The sequence below is a fragment of the Vicugna pacos genome, chromosome 13 (genome assembly GCF_048564905.1).
Source record: "Vicugna pacos chromosome 13, VicPac4, whole genome shotgun sequence".
In the NCBI taxonomy this organism is placed as follows: Eukaryota; Metazoa; Chordata; class Mammalia; order Artiodactyla; family Camelidae; genus Vicugna; species Vicugna pacos.
The window spans coordinates 51626022-51645946 of NC_132999.1; the positions used below are offsets into that span (position 1 = coordinate 51626022).

Consider the following 19925-nt stretch of genomic DNA (forward strand, 5'->3'; position numbering starts at 1 on the left):
TGCTAAGAAATTTTCCTCATTGGTTAATGTACAGAAATAATGTTCAGAAAAGTATCAGAGCTTGAAAGTTCAATCTGAGAGAGTCAGAATAGATCATCTTCCAGACCCTTACAAAATCTATCACAAAGACAGATGCTATGACCCTCTTAAGCTTCTAGCCACCTGACACACTATGAGGAAACTACAGTGTGATCTTTGGAAGATATGAAACACCATTCCCCAATGATCTAAAATTTGACAAGCTTAGCAAGGGAAAAGCAACAAATAACATACAAGGGAACTCCCATAAGGTTTTCAGCTGATTTTTTCAGGCCAGAAGGGAGTGGCATGATGTATTTAAAGTGATGAAAGGGGAAAACTTACAACCAAGAATACTCTATCCAGTAAGGCTCTTGTTCAGATTTGACGGAGAAATCAAAAGCTTCACAGATAAACAAAAGCTAAAAGAATTCAGCACCACCAAACAAGCTTTATAACAGATGTTAAAGGAACTTCTTTAGTCATCAAACCATGAGAAAAGAGAAGAAGGGGAAGAAGATGACCTACAAAAGATGGCTTCGGCAGTTTGAGGTCTTTTGTGGTTCCATATAAAATTTGGAATTGTTTGTTCCAGTTCTGTGAAAAATGTCGTGAGTATTTTGACTGGGGTTGCACTGGATCTGTGGATTGCTTTGGGTAGTATGGCCATTCAGATAGTGTTGATTCTTCCAATCTGAGAGCACAAAATATCTTTCCATTTCTTTGTATCATCTTCAATTTCCTTCATTAGTGTTTTACAATTTTCAGAGTATGGGTAGCCTCCTTGGTTAGGTTTATTTCTAGGTGTTTTGTTGTTTTTAAGGCAATGGAAATGTTTATGTCAGTTGTAAAGTTCTGGTTTTTAAAGTGAAAAAAAAATGAATGAAGGGCCACAAATAGCAAAATACCCTTCTTTTTTATGGATGACTTGTGTTCCATTGCATATATATGCTGCATCTTCTTTATCCATTCATCTGTTGATGTGCACTTGGGATGCTTCCATATCTTGGCAATTGTGAATAATGTTGCTGTTAATAGTAGGGTGTATATGTCTTTTTAAATTGATTCTTATTTTGTGTTTGGCTTTGTTCCTTTGATAGCTATGTAAGTTTAAAAGGCTAGGGCTCTGAATGTTCTTAGAAACAATGAAAGGTACATATATGTACATTAAAAAGTATGTGCAGTAAAAATAACAAAACCGGACAAGTTTCATTAAACAGTTTATTTTAAAAGAATTTCAACTAGAAAGCAGATTGATTATTCTACCATTTGAGTTAAAAGTGAGCAGGAAAGTAAAACTAACATAGCCCCCTTACTGTAAGAATGCTCCCAGATCTGTGAGACTTAAAGTGACATTTTCACCTTTAAGTATATGAAGGTGTTTAAGTATAAATGATTTTTGACATTAGAATGTATTGCTAGATGGTATATGCTCTGCTTTGGAAGTAGAATAGAATCTCACTCTAAAATTATTACACATTCTCTTGTATGAAGGGTCCTTTAAGTTCTAGAAGGTTATGCTTCTCAGACAAGGTACAAGGTATATCATTTGTTGTTTACAACCTTTGGAAAAGGGCATGTAACTATGAAGAGATAACTCTAATTATGAAATTCAAACTGAAAACTTTTCTTAAAAATGCAGGCTCTACCTTTAAAATGTTACTTAAATTCAAAATGTTCATTCTTAATAAGTTATGGATTTATTCATAAAAAAGTCTTTCAGAGTTAAAAATTGTTGTCATTGCTTTGTTTGGTAAACTAGATCAGAACATTGAACCATATTTTAGAAGCGAGGGAAGAGGGGCTGAAAACAATGAAATAAGTAGTTTCTAAGAATAATATTTAGGCATTAGGAATAATACAGATCCTCTTTCTCAACTTATGTTTCTGGCTTGGCAAAGAATGAAAACAACAGTCTCTTGTCGTGGTGGCATCTCACCACTCAAATAAGTAAAACAAAAACAAAAATGAAAAAAGACTTTCAAGCTTGCTATTAAGTCTGGATTATTTTACCCTTCTTATTTCTATCATTTTCTTTATTCTCCCACTATATGTCATACAATATGCTGTTTACTTTATTGACTGATTTTTTTTTTCTGTCAATGGTACTTAACAGAAATTTGGATTTCTTATCCCTGACTTACGTGATCAAACAGTCAACAAGGTTGCTCTTTTACAACAAGGTAAAGCAGTCTTTTTCGTCTTCTGCTTTTAAAAAAAGGAACTAACAATTCTTCTAAAGATATTGTTCTTTGATAAAAATATGTAGGAGAAACATATGGAAAATATTCAATACTCCAGAATTTTTAAAAGGAATCTCTCATAACAGCAGAAAAGTAAAAAAAAAAAAAAAAAAAAAGAAAGAAAGAAATTAAACTCCAAAGTACTATTTAAGCAGAGAAAAAGGAGAAAACCAAGCAGAAAGTGTTATAAATATGTAAGAAATGACGGAAAACAAAACAAAAAGTGCTTATAATTAAGTAAAGGAAAAATATTTCTGACTTAATGAGTATTTATAACCTGCTTGAAAGTAGATAAGGTTGCTATTTTCTCTCTAATCAAAATATACTCAAGAGTATTTTGAGGGTGCCCACTTCTCAAAAACAGCTGAAAACAGCCCCATTTTTATTAGTGGTACCCTAGACCAATACACCGTTTCCTTAAGAACAGCATACATATAAACGTTTGCAGCTAACTTTCCATCCAGGTAGTATCTCTGATGAGAACATACAAAATGCCATATTCATTTGCTCTTTGGGTCTTTCCGGCCTAGAACTCTACTTCTGATAGTGGCACAAAGACATGGAACAGCAGGCAAGTATGGGTATTATCTTCCGGGAGCTCAAATTCAAAATAGAAGATGAAAATAAACAAAAGCAACTGCTTAACATCACCTTGATTTTGGTGCTTGAGCAAGCTGACTTCCTTTTGTTTTCATTCCCACCACACCCCACTCACACACAAAATCCTCAAGTTTGAAGTAGAGACCTTTAATATAGTTTATCTGTGCATATCTTCTTCAAATTGAAAATAATACCTTTTTGGTTTACCTTACATAGCAGCCTTTCAGTTGTCCTCTAATAAATCTTCTGTAGATCTGCTTAGTTATTTTTGAAGAACAGTGAAGTATTTCACTTATAGTCATACTACTGGATGTTTTCTCATCTTGATTCAAATTCTCAAGAGACCACTCTGATAATATCTTAAGAGGAAGCCTAATACTTTCAAATACTTTTATCTGGCAGGCACGAAGGTGATTGATAATCGTTGGTTTGTTGTTCCCAGGAACATACTGAACAACATATTCATTTCATTTTGACTATTAAATTTCTTGGAATCACAATCATTGATAACTTTGGCAAAGATTTTGAGAAATATCTAAATTTTCCAGGAAGCAATTATTTTAAATAGAAAATCAACTTACCAAAATTTATTTAATCAAAAATTCACCAAATTTACAGAATAAAAGTGACTGCCAAGGATTGACTTCAATCGAACCTGACAAACTGGCGAAGGAAAAAACATCTCAAAAGTCAAAACCATCTTTGAATACATAGCTTCCACTATATTAACATGTCAGTTGAGTTTCTTACTTAATAACCTCACAAATTCAATGTTTACTGAATACCCATCCAAAAACTGCCAAGCACAAAAAAACAGTAGAATAGGTTGAGTCCTTATTTTCAAAAGGTTTATAATCTAACAGAGGAAAGATGAAAGATATCCAGAAAAAAAACTTTTTTTTTTTAAAGGAAACAAACTAACACAGACTTAGGGAATCAGGGAAGCTTTTCTGAACAAATCCAGAGAGATGTGGACAGACTTGGGGTGTAGGGGGCAGGCAACGAAACCACCAGCATGGTCCACAACATTTACAAAAGCAAGCAGAAAAGCACAGACATGGTATGTACAAAGAACCACACAGCACCCTGCTTAATGAAAGAGAAAGTCTCAAAGAGCAGTGGGAGGTCCCACAAGGTAGGCAAAAATGGGCCACCTTCAGGGCCAAAACTTAAACTTGATCTTAACAGTAATGTAGAAGAACTCTATGACTTTTAGCAGGAAAGCAATGAAACACAAGTGATAGTTTAATTAAACTAATCTGGTCACTTTGTACCAGATGAATTAGACGGAAAATGTGACCTAGATAAAGGAGATCCAATCAAAAGACTACTGAAAGAATTTAGATGTGAAGTGAAATTCACTAGAATAAAAAGGTAGCAGTAAAAACGGTAAGGCATAACAAGTCAAAGAGATTGTGCACAGGAAGACACATGACTTTAAAAGAGACTTGATGAAAAAGATAAGGGGCTTTCAAGATGATTCCAAGCTTCCTAAATTCAGGAGAATAGTAATAAAATGGACCAGATGAAGAATCTGGGAGATATGATAGTAAAATTAAATGGAAACACACTAAAGATGGTTGGAAATTAAAGACTAGAACTCACAAGTGATAATGGGAATAAGAAATTTTAAATTAGCATGGAGTTACCTTAGAGTTTGAAGTAACTGTGATTAATCTCATAAAGAAAGTCAGTTTCAAAGAGGAATTGGTCAACATAAACAAATAATGAAAAAAAAGAAAAAAATCTGAGAAAAAATTGAGTTACTGGTGATCACCACTCCATGCTACCTTCCTGTCCTGGATGCAGTGAGAGGTGGCTTTAAAAACACCTTTAAGTATACCACTCTTGATGCATCTCTTTCCTGCTAACTTTATGATTATGATTTTTGGCAGAAGAAATGATCTATACAGTTCAAAAAATGCAAAGGAAAGCAAACTGGGCTTAAAGAGGGTGACTAAATTAGCCTGAAGGAAGAGCCTCAGGGGTTCCTCTGAAGCACAATAGAGGCATTTTAAAACACCTAACACTGATCAATACTCTCCAACAAAATTATCCAAAATGAAACCTCCAATTAGAGCAGCAATCCTGGGGTTACACATTTAAAATACTGAACTGAAATAGACAGCCTTCTTAACATCTAGAAAGCAGGAAAACGGTACTGACCAAGGTAGGAGCCTGCCTGGAATTTTCTCAGCGTACCACTGGAGGAGCAGCAAGCACTGCTTTGCTTCTGAAGACCTAACAGTGGGGCAGAAACTGAGAATCTCAGTAGCAGGAATCCCATACAAAAGAAAGTAAAAGCCCTACAAGCTAGGGAGGAAAGGGAAGATTTTAGAAGCCAACTGGAAGAACTGACTTTTTCACATGCTATTTCCCTCCACATTCCATAGCAGAGATTTTCCTTACTTATTTTGTTGCAAAACTTTGGTTTGTAGTTCACTTTTCAAAATGTTGCAAAGAAAGTCTGTAATTCAGATGCTATGTTATGTTGCTCAACTACGAAGCTTAAGCTGTGTTTGAGTAGTTAAAAAAAAAAAGCTTATTTTTCTAGTTATTTACCTGTTTTTAAAAAGGCCAATATGGAATTTTATTCTGGACCTGCTATTAAAAGAACCATTATAATTTTTCACAACTGATAACCATGAATGTGTATCTCAACAGGAAAATCCCCCTTTCCCACTCTTGTAACAGTTTTTCAGAACTCTGGCTATCTACATCTTCCAGGACTATGAGTAGAGAAGCTCCTTCCATCTTAAATACGATTTGAGTCTACACTGCTATGAGAAAGATACAACTTCTTAGGTATTAATTAATCATATGTGCTCTTCTATCTTCAAATATCAGAAGATGCTAAAAACCCAATAACAACAAAAACACAATCCTATTTTCATGCCTTTAAAACTTTTGTGATCACCAAATATTGCCAAATGTTAACATGTTATATCTCAATAGTTGATACATGGATTTTTGTTATTTTCTGAGGAGAGAAAGTCTGTATTACAAAGTATCAAGATTTGCCATTCTTATGATTTAACATATAAAAGCTTAAAGAATGATCTATTTTGTAAAAAATGATCTATTTCATACTATTGAAAATAGGTTACCACAAAACACCTGCCAGTTCCCAAAAGTGAGAGTATGCATATCAACCTAGTCCATAACCTAACCTGATTTTTTCCTGATTAAAACACCAATCACCCTATTTCTGGTTCAACTCTGTGTTTAATAAATGTAAGATATTTGTACACAAAGGTGGAGTCCGTATTTTCTCATCTGATCCTCATAGCAAGCCTCATTTTGCAGATAAGAAAATCGTCATAGACAAAGTATCCTGCTCTTCTATTTTCCACGATCACACCAAAGGATGGTAGAAAAAGAACACAAGGAAATTATAAAGTTGCTTGACTAAATGAATTACTATTTTGCCTTAATTTAAAAAAAATCAATAAAATCACATCATTAAGTAAAGCAGCTCAATCTCTCAAAAGACCAAACAAAACTTGGTACCATTTGATTCAGTGGTTCTTATTAGCCAGTAAACAGTTAAAACAGTTAAAAATCAAGGCTCTCAAACTGCTTCATAAAAGCCTAAATTCATTCCCTCATATTTAATGCAAAACTTCAAAAATCCGAATTTGGGAAAAACATTTAAAAACAACTTCTGAGATCTTGCCATAATTTTAACACATGTTTATTGTATTATTTCATCATAGTTGTCAATTAGCATCTGTAATACTAAACTGGACTGTGAATTCTTTGCAGGAGGACCTAGTTTTTAGCTTGAACCCTCAGAATCCAGTACCATGCCTGGAACAAAACACTGTAGTTTTATAATTAATGTACGTAGAATAAAGTGAATGAGGCGCTACACATTTGAGGGAATCTTATCTTGTGTGGGAAATGTCTCTATTTTATTAAAAAAATTTCCCCTCCACACTACTAGTTTCTTGTTGGCTTTTTCCGAAACTCTTTCAGTAAGTAAAGAAGGATTTGAAGACTTCCTTCCTTCCTTCCTTTCTACTCTTTCTGCCTCTACATCCCTGCAAATTTTTTCCTGAAATGTAACATTTAATTTAAGAGTATTTTACATTACATATACATTCTTTTATACATTTATGTATATATTTGTATCTCATACTAGGCTATAAATTATCTTAGAGTGGAAACCATGTGTTGTATAGTGATATATATCTTGGTACATTTTTAGTTATCTATTAAAATATAAAAATTTTGTTGAATTGATCTAGATTATCTTTTCAGCCTGTGACATTTTCCCCCGGCTCTCTAGTAAGTTATTCTGGAGCGTAGTTCCAAATCAGAACACTGAAATGATGCTATACAAAAAAAAAAAAAAGGCAAGAAAATTAATGTTTTCTAAATGTAAGCATCATACTTCACATAATGAGAACTTAAATGGTTTCAGGCACTTAGTTGACACTAGGAGGCCAAAATGGCAACATAAACAACCCTGTCAGGGATGAGTTTCCCAAGCAACTTCTAGAAAATCTACAAAAGAGGGTCTCCTGCTGGGTATGGGGGCATGCACTTACAGGCATGGAGACAGGAAAGCCTGGGAGAAGGCACCTGAAAATACTTACAGCGTGAAAAACAAAACTATTCACCTGAACTCTGACCATAACTCTACATGCTGCCAAACCCAGCAATCAGTTTGACTGCAATCAGTATGACTGCCTCACAGGGGAGATGAGATGATCGGGGCACCCTATGTACAAAGAACTATGAAAATATAAGGACCTTGATACAAATATTGGGACCAGCCATTGAGTTTTTCTTTTAAAGTAAGGTCCATCTTCAACTCTTCTCTGGTCAAATTCTATTATATCAAGTTCTAATGGATAATCTGAAAGATTCTGCCTTTTAGATTTTTGCCATACCAAATAAGCAACTAAATTTTTGGTCAATCTTTTGTCTTAAGAATATTTTCACTGTAACAGTATTCGTGATCAAATTTCACTGAATTTTAAGCTAAATTCTTCTACCCATATACATAAACTGCATATATTTTCTATAAATTTAGTATTTTTACTAATTTAGGTTGCATCTCCCTTTGTGTGATTTTTAAAAATACTCTTAATCTACAGCATGGCTATTACACAAACAAGGCCCCAAAATTATTAAAACCACACAAAATTTGTCATACCAATCTCTCACATCTTATTGTTCTGTAATTTGTTTAACAGCCCACATCTCTTTCAAACATACACATCCAAAATTACCAAGCACAATAACAAAGGGAGCAAATATTCTTCTTTGTTTATATTCTTACAAGAATTCTTATTTTAAACAAGGCAATAAAGTGATTCTTCCCACAGTCACTCAATAAAATAGGTTATAATATAGAGCTGTCACCAACCAGCCAACCATATCTAGCAAAATCAATGTGAAGAGTTAACCAATGGTTAACGGAAGCCTTAGAGTATTAGCACATCACTGAGCCTGGAAAAATGATACACATACAAGCACATGCACATATATACATATATTTTAAACATACTGCTAATGTCTATTGAGAAATCCATTAACTTGAAGAAGTCTTAAGAAAGGCATTTTAATAGCCCATTTCAAATTTTTTATTTACTTTAGAGTAAGTTTACATTAAAGTCTTAAGCTATATACAACTAAGCTACTTCTAGCCCAACATGAAATATATCTTCCCAAGCCAAAGTTCCTAAACAGTATTCCAATACAAAATTTAAATCCAGGAACTACTAGTGAGATTTTTCTGGAAAATTTTAACTGCTGAAAGGCAGTAAAGAGGAAAAAAAGTAAGTTTTTTCATGAAAATAAAAAAGCTAAGTGCTAGCAAATCAGTTAATACAGTGAAACCTCACTGAGGAATAATCTAAGGTAGACAGGGTAACAACTGAGTCAAGAAGGGAAAAAAGTTTTCTCCAATAGAAAGCTATTTTAACACAGGGGCAGTTATTCTAAAGCAGTACATAAACACCCACCGACATTTTACTTTATTTTATAGACATTCCACTATTATGTGACACCACTAACAATCAAACACTCAATTCCAAAGACAACCTGTTCAATTGCCACGACTACTTTTATCTTGACAGAAAAGGTACTGGGAAACCAAATAAAACCACCACTTGTTAAAACAAATATATTCAGAAGTGTATAGTAAATATCAAAATACATGGAAATAAAAGAAGAAAAAAATACACGGAAATGTTTAAGAAAACAAATTAGGTAGATTTTAAAATGTAAGCAGCAATACCTAGTATGAAAAATATATTATTTATCCACATGACTATCTTAGGACTACATGCCACATTAAGTTATAATTAAAAATTGACAAATTTAAAAACAATGTTTATCCCAGAACAGAGAACTTTTCCCAAATAAATAAATCCAAACAAACAAGAAAAAAAACCTCTCATTTCCATAAAAATTCAACTTTGGTACTGAGAACATTTTTCCATTGACCAAAATCTAATAAACTCAATTACCAAAATAGCCTAAATCATCTCTCCAAACCTAGTCTCTTTACTCCTGTACTTCACTCTTGTAGAGCACATCAGATTGATTTTTCCAAAACATGTATTTTGGTCCAACACCCTTCACTCAAAAAATCTCAATGCTTCCCCTGACCAGATCCTCCCCCACTGCTTAAAGGACACCAAGTTCAAATTCTTTGGCCTGGTAACCAAGGTTCCAACCTCCCTTTCTGGTCTCCTCTTACAACTCCCCTAGAGGAATCTTCCCCAGTCAAATTTTGACCCACTGACTTCAGAATACCTTGTGTTTTCATAATTAACAAAACTTTTTATTCTTCTTAACACTGTGGAAAGCAAAGCAAAATTTTCTAAACATGTTTAAAAGTTGGTAAGAATGAAATGTATACAAACCTTACCTATATATTTTAAGAGAATAAGTTAATATCTAGTTATCACCTAAAATGACTGAGATGAAGAAAAGACCTGGTAAAGAACTAGACCCATACCTTCTCTCAAGATTTTAAGATATCCATACAGCAATACTTCCATTCAATTTTGTAATTAAAACTTAAGTGAAAGAATTGGTTCTGATAAGACAAGAAATTTGAAAACCCTGGACAGTTTCTATATTCTTGAACTCCCTTGATAATATTTAATTATTCACCATGAGGCCCAAACTATTTCTAAATTCTATAGTCCAGTAAGTTACCATTACTTTCCCAGAGAAAGTACTTCCCTAATTCACCCTACAAATGCTTAAAAAAATTTTTATGGTTGTTTTAAAGGAAAAATAACTATTTTCATAACCACAAATAATATATTGGCAAGTTTGGACTGTTATCAACACACCTCTGGGCACTGAAGATAACCTAAACTTAAGAAACAAAACTTTACCTTCTCCAAAAAAACTAAGAAAACTTGTTTAAATCACTGGACTAAAATTAACATAATGGTATAAAGACAGTTTCCCAAATCCTAAATCCCTTTGTTAAGATATTTACTTTTTACAGAAACAGTATCTGACGTTTATGGAGAAAGAAAACACAATAAAAAAATCTTCACAAAAAAAGAAAACACCAAGACTTGGTTTAAAATTTTCAAAGGACGAAGTGTACATCAACTTGGTACCTTATGATAAACCTGTTACTTACTGGAGACACTGACAGCCACACAAAAAAGAGGATGAGGCAGCATCTGAGATATCAGATCACCTACTGAATAATTCTTAAGAGTCCTTTAATCAAGAGATCAGCAGCCTCTTGATCTGTAATAAAATAACTATCAAAAGGATTATCTCCATGTATCTCATTAGCAAATCTGTAACAAAGGTAGAAGAAAAGAAAGGCAAGAACCAAAGAAGAATCCAGAAGTAGAGAGTCAAAGGAAGAGTTAAAGGTAAGGACAGAAAGAAGGGAGGAGAGCTCTATGTAAAAGACTAGAAAGAGGAGGAAAAAAACAAAAAGAGAGGTGTTGGTGAGGCACATTTACTGCAGGGACATTACTCCCAAAGGTAACATACCACTCCCAACAGGTAACCATCCAGTAAGTCATTTTAAGAAAGTTTTAGGAAAATCATTCTTAGAAAACCTGATTCCTGAGGAGCCTTGAACCAAGAATCTAATCTATCTTTTTCTAAATGTTCTCAAACAGTATTCTTTTTATTACACTTTATTACATAATTACTGTAAATTATAAATTTTTATTTTTGAGAGTCTTAGCCAGAATCTGATAAATTCTAAATCTAAGTTTAAATTAACATCTGATTTGTAATACTCCAGTGATATATCAGTACTAATCTTTTTCTTAAAAAATAAAATAACTCTGGGTATTTCTATAACATCATAGAGAAGAAAAAAAATAACAAAAAAGAGGCGAAAGCAAAAGATAAAATTTCTGAAAGAAAGCACGTCTTAATCAGCGTACCTATGAAAGTGATGCAAGATACAACAGATAGGGTCTGAAACCAGCACTTTGTTTTTAAAAGGTGCAGGACTAAAAGAATTGATGAAATGAATGGACCTGGACTTACTGGATATACAGAAAGTATTTCAAGGAGAAAAACTCCGTAAAAATTAAAAGTCAAAAAGAGTTAATGAGATGCCATTAAAGGGAGAATATATAAAATATTAATAAAGGTTCTACTTTTGTTTGATCTCTCCAAAACAGAAGGGTATTCCTAATTGGCCTGAGTATCCTCAGTAGGATTCAGAGGATTTTAGAATTCTTTCAAGATGTCTGAAGCTCTGAAACCAGGACTATAGAGTCCAATAATCTTTCCATGTCATAGTGAAGATAGTGTGAGCTTAGAATCTCTTCATAGCCTTTTCTTATACTGTTCCTTTGACTGGAGAGCTCAACAACTAAACAGTAACAGGCACTTGGGCCTTTTCTGTTTTGACTTCGGAATATATTTTTACATTTGTTCACCAGGAAAAGATCCTTTTCAAAACTGATCCATACTATGAAGGCTTTATCAGAAAGTATCTAACCGTGAAGTAAATGCGTAATTTAGCCAGAATAATTTCTAAACCATTCTACCTCTAAATTCTGAATCAGAATTACCATTGAAAGATTTGGTTCTTTCGGTCTGGCTTTCTATATGTTTTCTCTAATTGTTTATTTTCTCCAGCTTTCCAACTGCCTTACACTGCCATTATCCTTCCACCCCCTCTTCTTTACTTTTCTCCTATATGTAAAGATACACACAAAAAGAATGTCAGTACCATATGTATGTATGCATGTATATGTGTGTGTATACAGAGATATATATATACACAACATACACTAAATACACATGGCCAATATCAGAGTATAAACCAAAGACATAAATAACATTGCAGGATAGGAATAAATTCATTTATACTAATTTTTTAAAGAAAAAACAAAACTGTGGTTCATTGCTACAACTCACCAGATGGTTCCTCAGGCTCACTTTCATTTTCTTCCTCAGGTGGAGCTTGCGGGGGTGGTGGGGGAAGCTTCTTTTCCTTCTCTGCTTTAGCATTTCTCTCTTCTTCTGAATAATACTCATCCTCTGAGAGGTTGGCCAAGCTTTCATCCATCTCTCTGTACTCTACCTATATGGAGATTATACCAGGGAAAGCTAAATACAATGAACATCTAAAGTCAGAAACTCTATTTGGAACCATCAGTGAAAGTGAATTGCTTTTTCACCTTAAATTCTAAGAGAAATAAGCAAATAACAAGGAACAAGTTGGCTCATAACAGGTAACTATTAAAAACAAAAACTCTCATGAAACAATCTTGTGTCAGTTCAGATTTAGTCCAATCTATAACTTCCACATCATAGTACTGAAATTCAGATTAATGACTCTGAGGCTCTCTGCACATAAAAACCGTGTGCATGTGTGTGTGTGCGCACATCTGTATGTATGCATATATCAAGTTCACACTGGAAGTTTCAATAAAAAATTAAAATAGCCCTCAGTCAGATAAAAACGTAGTAACCAGAATAACGAGTCTGTCTAATGCCAATGTGTACATCTAACTACTATTCCATAGGAAAACAGCAAAAGAATTCCAGAAACCAAATGGAGGTAAGAAGGGTGGGCAGGGAATAAAAAGTTGCAAATGGTAATAGTCAAATTGAAGCAATGAAAAGGTACATTTGCTTAAAAAACAAAACAAAACAAAACAGGTGACCTAGGAACTGAGTGATCAGAGCAAAGAATCCTTATTACAACAAATACTTAAGTGATATAGAAATGGAGGCTACAGATCTTACTATTAACTCACACTGATAATACAGGAGAAAACCAGGTAATAAGTAGGAAGAGGAAGCAATCTTAGTGAATGTTTTATTGGGGATAAAACAACTTAGGATACGGAAGATTAATATGGACCTCTGTTAAAATGCGTAATGTGGTATTACACATAGTCATCAACTTTGGAACACTGTCACATCATCACTGTGACTCTCACCCTAATAAAGATTCCAGGCAGCCACAGAAACAATAGCTCTCTATTCCGGGTGCACTGAAAAGATAAAATGAATCAAACAAAAATAATTTATTGGATGTGGAGAAAGGGCAAAGACAACATGGTTTCCACATATAACATACCTATTTTATTAGATTTCTGAAATGAATAGTCCTATGGATTACAGTGAATGCAATCTATTTTAACTTCTGAAATATCTCTGAAGTAGCTCCAGATGGCTGACTGCTTTTATTTGCCTTTTCTTATTTTTTTTTAAAATGACACACCACAGGATTTGGTGGATGGGGGATTAGGCAGCTAGGGGAGGTTAAGAGTTTTACTGAAAACAGGGATTGTGTTACAAAGTGGAAACAGATTATGGATAAACTGAATAGTTTTGACCCATGCTCTAAGAATCTCATTTAACTGTATATATCTATCAAATATGGAACACAGAGAACACGGCACAATGAAGAAAATGAAAATGAATTAACGTCTCCTGGCCCTTAATATGCTGAAACTTTAGTTGTAAACAACAACAACAAAAATTCTCACAGGTAACTATCTCACAGAGAGAATTTATAATAAATACTCCAAAAACGTAGGCACTAAACTTTATTCTACTTGACTGAGATAAAGGAACAGACCTCAGGATAATGGGTAAATGGCAAGGAGGGAGAAAAGGGTTTCAAAGAGGGAGGGAATTAAAAAATGTAATAGATGTTTACAATATGCAGCTTCCTTTCTCCTTTTACCTCTCAACAGTGCTTGACTCCTCTCTGTCCCAAAGAGTCAGCCTTTTAATCTCCTGTCCATCAATCCTATCCATTCAATCAATAATCACTTAACAAATGCCCACTATGGAACTGGGCAATGTGCAAACTTTGAGACAAACACAAATAATAATATAAGGTCCTCTCTACTGTAGTAGTTGAGCTTTTGCATTAGACACCATGCAACTTGAAGGAAAAAGAAACCAAGATTAAAGTTAAGGAAACACTGCATTCTTTACAGATTCCCTCTCTGAGAGTCACAATACATGTTAAAGGTACTAAGAAGTTTTACATTAAAAACAATCTTTTTAACATTGTTTAGTCCAATGTTTTGATGAAGTAACAACTACCAACAAGGAATACACTTTGAAAAGGGCAGTCTAGAATTCTTAGTTTTCAGGAAAAAGAGAGATCAGAAAAATACCTAGAAGTAGGAGTAACAACATCTAAAGGTAAGGGTTCTTGTAAAGATGGGGGAGTAGAAGGACCTTGAGCTCACCTCCTCTCACAAACAACACAACCACAACTGACTGCTGAACAACCATTGATAAAAAAAGACTAGAACCTACCATAAAAGCTCTACAACTGGAGACTTAAGAGGGAACCACAGTGGGCTGATAGGAGGGGCGTGCTCATGATATAATCAGGTCCCACACCCCCAGGGTGGGCGACCCACAAGATGGAGAATAATTATATTGTGGAACTTCTCCCACGGGAGTGAGAGTTCTGAGCCCCATGTCAGGCATCCCCGCCCAGGGGTCTGGCGTGGAGAGGAGGAGCCGCAAGAGAATTTAGCTTTTAAGGACGATGGGGCTTAATTAACTGCTGGAGCTCCACAGGACTGGGAGAAAACTGAGACTTCACTGTTAAAGACTTCACTCTCATATACACCAGGACCAAGAGCCAAAGCAGTGATTTCATAGGAGCCTGAGCCAGACCTGCCTGCTGGTCTTAGACGGTCTCCTGGGGAGGTGGGGGGTGGCTGTGGCTTACCCTGAAAACATTAAAGCTGGTGGAAAACATATTCGGGAGTATTCAACTGCATAAACTCTCCTGGAGACTGACATCTTGCTTGGGTCATTAGCATCAAGATCTGGACCCACCTACAGCCTGTATGCTTAAGTGCTGGGACTCTTTAGTGGGGACACAGCCCCATTCATCAGAAGACAGGCTGCCCAAAGACTTCCTGAGCCCACAGCTGCCTCTCTGCACACCCTTAGAGACAACCCCGCCCACCAAAGGGCCAGGATCCAGCTTCACCCACCAGTGAACAGGCATGGGTCCCTCCCAACAGCAAGCCTGCACAAATCTCTAGACCAGCCTCACCCACCAGGAGGCAGACATCAGAAGCAAGAAAACTACAACCCCACAGCCTGCAGAACCAAATCCGCAAACACAGGCCAGACCCCTACTCTAGGACTGGCTGGCTCCTAGCCCTTGGGTGAGAGAGGGTAGTGTACTGTTGGGACACAAAGGACGTCCCCTATAGAGAGCCACTTCTCCAAGGTCAAGAAACATAATTAAGCCACCACATAGTAATAATACAAATAATTATTTAGAGAAAGTGAGGCAGCAGAGGAGTATGTTCCAGATGAAAGAACAAGATACAACTCCAGAAGAACCAAATGATGTGGAGATAGGCAATCTTTCCGAGAAAGAATTCAGAGTAATGACTGTGAAGATGATGAGAGAACTCAGGAGAAGAATGGATACACAGAGTGAGAAGTCAGAAGTTTTTAACAAACGTACTTGTCAATCAGTACTGGATCGTCACAATATTTCATAAACAAAATACAGAAAATGAGGCTGAAACAAGATTGCAACTATTATGCTTACCCTCCATTCTCAAATTTGGCTTCACCAAACAGCCTCATTGTCTCAAAGACTGACAACTAAAATAAATGCTATAAATTTAAACTCAATATAAAACAGGCAAATAGTATTTATTTGGGGATTATGCATAAAATAATATTTTGTAAAAAAAGATTTCTCCACTGACTAAAAATCATCTGAATGAATCATACAAACTCTAGAAAATAAAAACTATTCATTCCCCTGAGAAAGAGAATGGGTGCTCTGAACACAAAGGACTGGGAATATCTTATCCCTAAGTAAAATCCTCTGAGACTTCAGAGGTTCTGCACCTACTTATAACCAAGGACATAAAGATGGCCCAATAGGCAGCTATGAGTCAGTAGGGTAATTGTTCTTACCTGTACACTCATGAATCTCAAATTTACATCTTTAGTCTCCTTTCTCCACCACACCCTTGCTACAGTGATTCATTCACTTCCAAACCATTTTAAAGCTCCAGTCTTTTTGTTTTGTTTTTTCAATTCACTTAGGACACAACTGCCAGATTAATTTTCCAAATATGTTATATTTTCAGATAGTGTAACAGATGAACACCAAAACGTTCATACCAGCATGTAAACTGGTTCTAACCAGCCAAACTTACCTGTCAATCATTTTCTAACACACTAGTCAAAAAGCCCTCAATGCTGTTCTACCCATCCCTAAACTTCTAAAAGCCACTCTCTCCTTTTTATGTAAATCTATTGCCTAAAAGTCAAGGCCCACCTCCTCTGCAAATTATTCCCCAAATATCCAAGCTTACAAATACATCTTTTCCTTCTCTAAATTCTCACAGCATGGACAGTCTACACTTCAAAGTCTTGTGCGATGCTTTCTGATAGAATTTTCTGTGATAATGGAAATGTTCTGCATCTGTGCTTCCAATAAGGTAGCACTAGCCATGAGTGGCTAGTGAGTACTTACCATCTGGCTATTTAGGATTAAATTAAAATTAAAAATTTCATTTCCTCAGTCTTTTGGCCACAGGCTAAGTGCTCAACAGCCACAGGTGGCTAGTGGCTACCATACTGGATTATGAATCAATAAAAAATGGTAAAAAGAAAAAGAAATAGAGAAGGTATTAAAGGTTTTAAAGAAGGAATGACAAAAAAAATTTGTAGTACTGACAGGCATATGTAGAATAGATAAACAAGATTATATCATATAGCACAGGGAAATATATACAAGATCTTGTGGTAGCTCACAGCGAAAAAAATGTGACAATGAATATATATGTATGTTCATGTATAACTGAAAAATTGTGCTCTACACTGGAAATTGACACAACATTGTAAACTGACTATAACTCAATAAAAAATGTTAAAAAAAAGTTGGTATGAGAATACCATCAGTAATGAGTTAACTGTTAAAAACTATTCAGCATCTGGGCCTTGGGTTTGCCAAGAACCATGGTGTGATCTTGACTGTTGGCTGAAATTCGGGAGCAGATGAAGGAGGATGAGGAAGAGCAAAATCCTGTGTTGACATTGGATGAGGCAGGTGCTAACATGACTCATGGGCTGCAGTCACATACGGTACCTTTAACTCAGCAAACAGTTCTGTTCCAGAGCAATAACTAAGAAAGGGGGGAAAAACAACAGCCAGCAAATTTTGAAGTCTAATCTTTAAAGGTACAACTGTAGACACTTTAGAAATTCAGAAGTCTCCTTATCTCAATATTGATACGTGGTTTTGTGAGCAGTCAGGTTATTGCACATTTACTGATAGGCAAGAGGAAGCTGCCTGGTTGGAATGTAAGGAGCGGTCTTGAATTTTGCTAGTTCTCACAGGCAAGCACAACAGCTTGGCTTAGGTTATGTTAGTTCGTCAGCCGGCATCATTCACACCAACGGTTCCTGGTTCCTCTGTTTCGGTACAGTTTTATAACCATTGCTCTCAGAACGCCCCAGGGCTGGGCAACGAGGCATCAGATGGGCTGATTCCCAGGCACTTTCCACCAGAGTGGACTCTGATATTAGCATCCTCATGCAGCTCCTTAATTTTACATATCCTCTTGTATTTCTGTGCCTCTATATGAAATTTCCTTACCTGAAACACCCATCCTCATTTCTTTTCAATAAAAGTCTCATTAATCATTCAAACTAAGGACTAATATTTCAAGGACAACTGAAAGAGAGACTTTTCTTCTAAGTCTGACAACTAGCCTCAGTGTTCCAAGTTTCTCCAGGGTGAGGGCGCTCATACTGTCATGAAAACTATATAGAGAGTAATTGTATTTGCTTACATGTGGGTCTGGTGATTGGAAACTGATTTGCTCCAAAGGAGAAGGTAAAAATGAAAAAAAAAAATTTCATTTCCTCAGTCTTTTGGCCACAGGCTAAGTGCTCAACAGCCACAGGTGGCTAGTGGCTACCATACTGGACAGCACAGATTTAGTGCTCGGCTTTCTACAACTTAGACACCACTCTACAACCCGAACACCACCGATCCCTCCAACTTATCTTGCTCCTAGAAAAACCTCATTTCCAATTAAATTTATTTGCCTATTGTTCCCAACATTCAGTTGTCCACTCTGAAATCCCCGTTGCTTCTCAAACCACTTTGTATTATATTCCAAGCATTTTTTACTTCCTTTTCTCCACCAGTAGTACTTAATCACTGGGTACCTGCTTAATTATGCTAGGCACTGCAATAAGCATTATGTTTACACTGTATTTAAATCTAATAACCTTACAAGATAGGATGTATCTTCCTGAGGAAAATGAATCATAGGAGGATGAGTTAACTCCTGAAGTCCATTCTTTTCCAGAACACTTTAAAAAACTCAATGACCAGCTTAAGGCCACCATTCCTTAAGCTATGTGGTGTTCCTAAAGTCTCAGCCCAATTTAACAATTTCAAACCCTAGTTTGCCATAATGTTAGCATACACACTCAGGTTAATTTATTCTGAAACTAATGACACTTAAATGTCAGGGACCCTTAATTGCATGGACTCCTTCCAATACCCTGAACTTAATTTTGATTACACAATTATATATACATTTACTTATTTACCTAATTATATCTATGTTATATACATCTGTGTGTTTATGTATATATATTTCTTAAAAAGAGGTTTCCCCCCAAACTGAATAAGTTCCCAGGCCACAGGGTATAGATATATCCCTGCATTTACCTAAAAACCCTTGAAGCATAGCCTATCTACACTGGACTCAGTTTTCATTTTACTCTTTTATGGATACTCTATCCCTTGAGGTCTGTTTCCTCTGGCTCCCAAGACTAGCTATGAATATATAGGTCAGCTTCCCCAGTTCCTTACTTTGTAGTTGCTCTCCAAATAAACACGTAATCCATTTTTCTTTTGAGAGTTTCACAGATAATCAGAAAGAAAATTTAAAATAAGCACAGGAGAATTCCAAAGACAGAAATCTTGTAGCATGCCTCAAATTGATCTACAGATTCAATGCAATACCAATCAGAACTTCAGCTGCCTTTATTGCAGAAATTGATAAATTAATCCTAAAATGTATATGGAAATGCAAGGGACACAAAATAGCCAAAACAGTCTTGAAAAAGAACAAAGAGATACCACTTCACACCCACTAGGATGGCTATAATAAAAAGACAGACAATATCAAGTGTCAACAAGATTGGAGAAACTGGAACCCTCATACGTTGCGGGTGGGAATGTAAAATGACAGAGCTGCCGTGGAAAACTGTTTGGCAGTTCCTCAAAAAATTAAACAGAGCTACCATATGACGCAGCAATTCCACTTCTAGGCATATACCAAAGAGAACCAACAACATGTTCACACAAAAAACTGTACACAAATGTTCATAGCAACATTATTCATAATAGCCAAGAAGTGGAAACAACACAAATGTCTATAAATTGATGAATGGACAAACAAAATGTGGTATATTCGTACAATGGGGTATTATTTGGCCAGTGAGCTATCAAGTACTGAATGGAAGTACTACAACATGGATGAACCTTGAAAACATGCTAAAGCCAGACACAAAAGGCCACATATTATTTGATTCCACTGATGTAAAATGTCCAGA

The 19925-nt window shown here is 35.6% G+C and overlaps 1 protein-coding gene across 2 annotated transcripts in view; it reads right to left on the reverse strand.

Moving 5' to 3' along the window:
* The window catches only part of KDM1A (lysine demethylase 1A), a 56129-nt gene that overhangs the window by 34241 nt on the left and 1963 nt on the right, over positions 1-19925 (reverse strand). For both annotated transcript variants that reach the window (XM_072975147.1, XM_006196753.3), the window contains exon 2: positions 12243-12408. In XM_072975147.1, the coding sequence (XP_072831248.1) occupies positions 12243-12408 (166 nt within the window). The remainder of the gene's footprint in view (positions 1-12242; positions 12409-19925) is intronic.